The following is a 4890-nucleotide window of genomic DNA, read 5'->3' as shown; positions in this document are numbered from 1 at the left end:
AGGCCCCCTCCCCACGTCCACAGCTTGGCCGATTGCGGAACCTGGGAGGAAGCGAGTGAGCCCAAGTCCGCATCCTCCGGCTCGACTCGGTCAATGTAGATTCACTTACTCGCTGTTTCGGGGGAAAGGTAAAGCCCGCCTCCCCACCCCTCACATGCCTCCAGGACCCTAATCGGCATGAGGATCATGAGATTACGGGCTCGATAATGTAATGAAAATGGACCACAGGACGCGGACACGCTTCCTGGCAGACGGTGTCCTGACCACATCTCGGGGCCGCCGGCCCACACCGCGGCCTGTGGGGCACGTTGGCGGGAAGGTGCCTGTGCTGTGATTATCTGCTCAGACGTCAGGAGGGTGCTTGGCCCGAGCCCAGGGCGCACACTCCCACGGGGCACAGGAAGCGACAGCGGCTCAGATTTCATTATGAAGCAAAGTGTCTCACAACAACAGTAAACTGAGCAAATCGGGTTTCCGCACTTAATGGCCTCCCGCCTGACTCACAGCTGGGAGCCCACAGTGCACCAGGGCAGGCGCTGCCCAGACAGGACCTGCGCCTCGGTGCCCAGGCGCGCCCTCGGGCCTCAGGTGTAGAGCGGCCCGGTCCTCGTCAGCATGGTCGATCTGGTGACCATTGGTTCAGGTCATTTCAGGGAACTCTGCCCTCAGGGCCTCTCCCCTGCACCAACGTCCTCTCTAAGAGGGGACAGTGAGCCGTGTGGCCAGGTCGGGCGTCCATACTGGCATTTCTGAGCACTGCTGGGGAGCCCCTGGCCCAGGGGGAGCAGACGTCGGTGGCATTTGCCAGGACTGAGCACACTGGTCAGTCGCATACAGGAAGCAGCCGCTTCGAATCCGCCCGCGCGCCCGCCCACATCGGGTGTTGGGCAGGCCTTCCCGCAGCCCCTCCGCCACGCAGAGCCCGGGGCACCTACCAGGTGTGGCTGCGACGCCCAGGGCCACCGCGCAGGGCTGTCCAGGCGGGCGGAGCTCGTTGAGGGCGGCCCGACCGGCCGGGACTCCGCCGTCCGTCCGCTCTTCAGCATGGGGGTGGCGCCCAGCGGCCCTGGCACCGGCCTCCTCCGCGGCCGGCTCACCTGCGAGGCCCTGAGCGGGAGGGTTACTGGGGAGGACAGCTCAGGCGCGTCCTGAGGGTTTCCAGCTGTCCTCTCGCTGACGGAACCCTAGACTCCCGCCCTCCCCAGCACCCTGCGACTCAGCCCCCTTTGACTTCAAAACGGTGCTGAAGCCACCACCCATCACGCAAGGGGACCGAAATACTTCTGACAGCCTTGGGGCTCACACCCACCCACAGACCGAAGCTCCGAGAAAGGGGGTGGGAAGTCATTTTTAGGGGGGTGCATTGTTCTGTGTGTGTCTTAATCCCTGAAGGCTAGAGAGGCAAGGGGGTGGGGCAGCCCCTTGGATGCACCCCACACACCTCCCCGGCCTCCCCCTGGCCCGCAGAGAGCCCCTCGCTTGTGCCATCATCCCCCGGGACACGGGGTGCTGAGGGCTTCAGGAAGCCACACGCCCCTCTCCTTTCCAGCGCAGCTGTGCTGGAGCCTGGGGGCCGGAAGGAGGCGGTCCCCAGGCCACGGGGGCGATAGGGAACGGTGACCGCAGACGCCAGAACTGCAGCGGAAGCCGCGTGGTGGCTCGAAGGCGTCTCGGTGCTGGATTCCGGCCCCTAGTCCCCTCCTCAGACAGAGGTCTGCAGATCAGCCTGGGCAGAGCGAGCCCTGCCCTGGGTCTGGCCCGGCACTGCCTGAGCCCAGGGGACCCCCCAAGTTCTGGGGTCCTGCCCTTTGCTGCGTGCCTGCCCCGCGTGTGCCAGGCGCAGCCTCTCGTCCTGAAATGGACCGTGGGGTGGAGGGAACCACCCCTCTCTGGGTGTGGGGGGACAGAGCCGCAGACCGAGGTCACACAGCTAAGGAGGAGAGTGACCCCGTGTCCTGGCTCCTGGAAGGGCCCCATATGTGTGAATGGCAGCCTCTCGCACCCACAAGACCATCCTACTTTGGGGAAGAAAGCACGTGACCCACCTACGAGACGGGTGTCCAGGCCCGCGTCGGGCCCAGTCTGAGCCGGACAGGCGGTGCTTGCATCCTGTCCCCCGAGCCACAGTTTCTGTCTTATCCTGGGGACAAGCACACACCCCGAATACCCCGGGCCCCTAACTCCGCTGCCCTGCACCCCATCTCCCTGGAGATTCTGCCCCTGGGAGGGTGTGAAGTTTCTGGGCCCTGTGTCCCCCTCCTCCAGCTGCCCCCCCTGCCCAGCGTGCCCTGGTGCCTGGTACGCTACACGGCCAGCCCTGTCCCCGGCCTGGCGCCCCGGTTATCCGGGAGGGGTGGCACAGAAGTGAGAGCCCGCTCACCTGCAGGCTTGGGGGGTGACTGCCAGGTGGACTGGAGTCATCGGAGTCAGCGTCGAAGTCCAGGCTGTGGACGAGCAGGAGGCGCTTCTTCTCGGCTGGCACAGACTGGGCGAGGAGAGGCAGAGTCAGCGGGACAGGGCGGGCCAGACGCTCCCACCGGGTAGGGGCTGGGCGCCCCCCCGGGCACACCCACCTCCCGCGCCAGAAAGAAACCAGAACAAGCTCGGAGGCCACACAGAGGGGGCGCCAGAGCCCACCGTGCCCATCACAGGGTCTTCACGCCCCGCACCCCTCACTTGGATGAGCAGAAGCCCCCGATGCACACACAGCTGCTCAAAAGTGCTGAGGACACAGGCCCTGGCGGGGGTAGCCTTGGGGGCAGGCAGGCTTCTTGCCTTTGGGGTTCTGGGCAAGGAAGGGGTGCCTGCTGTGGGGGGTGGAGGCTGGGGGGAGACCTCAGATGCGAGAGCAGAAGCTTAGTTCTACATCCCTCCCTCACGGAGATTTTGGTTCTTTAAATGTGTCGTGTGGGTAACAGTCGACCCTGGAGAGTGTTCTGTGAGCTTAGCAAGTGGCACAAATACATTCGTCATAGAAAGACGTGTGTGTTCCCCACGGTGCTGCCCCTCAGACCCCTCACTCTCCAAGTGGGGTCATCTACACTCATCGTCGCCCGCCCCACCCCCTCCATCTTCCCACCCGGAAACGCGGGGGTGACCTGGCTTGTCACGATCACTAAAAGTAAGTCAAACGATGCGTGAAAACAGAAACAAACGCCAGTCAAAACCAGGCTCGGGGTTTGCTGTAAAGAAACAGAACAGCTGGCAGAGGGGAGGGCCGGGGGGGTTGCCTCCCTGAAGGTGCCAAGGCCGCCTGCCTGGGACGCAGCCTGCCCTCCAGACCGAGCCCCGGGCCTCCGGCTGGAGGTCCGGCCGGGCTTCTCTGCAGGCCCCACACATCCCGCAGCTCGCTTCGGGTTTCTTAGGGTGAGCATACGCGGAGGGCAGCTCCTTCCTCATGCTCAGTGGCCCCGGAGACCTTCTGGGTGTGGCAGTCTTCGTGCTGCACTGTAGGCATCACACGTGCCGAGGTTTTCAGTCCATCAGACCCCAAGGCTGCAGCTGGCGTGGGGCGCGGGGCTGTGTGTCTGAGGAAGACTTACTCTGCTGCCAAGGGGCCGGGCCTGGGCCGCCGCGTCCAGCTCCCCATCGGTGTCCGTCTGCTCCGTGTCTCCGCTTTCCTCTCCAGGGCCTGGCTGCGGCCCACCTGCAACAGACACCTGCATGGCTCCGTCCAAGAGAGAGGGATCGGGGCGCCCCTTCGTCAGTCCATCCACACATACGACCACCGTCCATCAATCCATCCACCCACCCACCGCCCATCCATCCATCCATCCATCCATCTATCCATCCATCCATCTATTCTCTTCCTCCCTCCCTCCCTCCCTTCCTTCCTCCAGTCCATCCATCCACCCACTGCAGAGCATCCAGGCGAGGCCCCTGTGGGTGTACAAAGCCCTATCTGAGCACCAGGTAGCACTGGTCCAAATCTGTGTCATTGTTGTCCCCGGCCCGGTGGGCAGGCATCCACCCGGCATGAGCCTTCTGGGCCGCCGGAGGGCGCTGGAGCTGTGGTGGGCGGAGGCGGCTACAGCTAAGTGTGTTTTCCCAAGGGGACCACTTCGCCCACAGTCTCACTTCATCCGCTTAGCAGCAGGCCCAGCCCCGGGACAGGTGGCAGGGAGGTGAGGCTCAGCCCCAGGGCTCTGTCCCCTCCTTGCTCTGCTTCCCCCGCCCCGCACGAGCCCTGCTCAGTGCATCGGGACATAGACCTGGTGATTATTTTTGTCTTCTCTGGACCCCGACGGCCTTGAGGAGACTCACGCGAAAGCGCCAGACAGCGGGGCCCAAACAGGGACTCTGTCTGCACAGCCGAGAGAGAGGCTGGGTGCGTGTGACCCGCCCAGGAGGTGTCCCCGCCCCGCCGCCCCCGCATTGACCATGAGCGGGGTCTCCCTGCCCCTGAGTCTCCCTCTCTGCTCGGGACACGGGTTAGAGCGATGGGGACCCGTCTATCCAGAAACGCGAAGGGCGTCCCACGTCCCCGAGGTGGGACAGAGGTGTCTCGACCACTCTCGATAGGAAGGTGGAGACAGAGAAAACCATTTGAACAAGGAGGACGCTGACGCGGAGGGAGCCACGTGCTCGGCTCCCACGGGCGCACCTGGAACCGCGGACGAGCGAGGATGAAGACACCTGCCGCGGGCTGGAGGACCAGCTCGCCCACCTGCCCTGCGGCTCCGCGGCGCCTGCGCGTCCGCGGTGGGGCCTCGGGAGGAGGCGCCCGCGCTCTGAGGCCTCGCTCGGGAGGCCCCGGCGCCCCCCATCTCCCTACCCCGACCCCAGCTGCACGCGGTCTGGATTAGGCCCCCGCCCAGAAGGGTCTCAGAACGCTAATTACAATGATTTCTTTTCTTTGTGTGGAGACTTCTTTTGGGGGCGCGACTTCTC

General features: G+C 64.8%; 1 protein-coding gene across 1 annotated transcript in view; it reads right to left on the bottom strand.

Annotated features, from left to right (window-relative positions):
* MLPH (melanophilin) overlaps positions 1-4890 on the bottom strand; it is a 30286-nt gene that overhangs the window by 12609 nt on the left and 12787 nt on the right. Inside the window, 3 exon segments of the mRNA XM_015587821.1 lie at positions 936-1107; positions 2381-2485; positions 3543-3646. Coding sequence (XP_015443307.1) covers positions 936-1107; positions 2381-2485; positions 3543-3646 — 381 coding nt within the window.

The sequence above is a fragment of the Pteropus alecto genome, unplaced genomic scaffold (assembly GCF_000325575.1).
Source record: "Pteropus alecto unplaced genomic scaffold, ASM32557v1 scaffold143, whole genome shotgun sequence".
NCBI lineage: Eukaryota > Metazoa > Chordata > Mammalia > Chiroptera > Pteropodidae > Pteropus > Pteropus alecto.
This window is presented reverse-complemented; position numbering and strand designations above follow the sequence as displayed.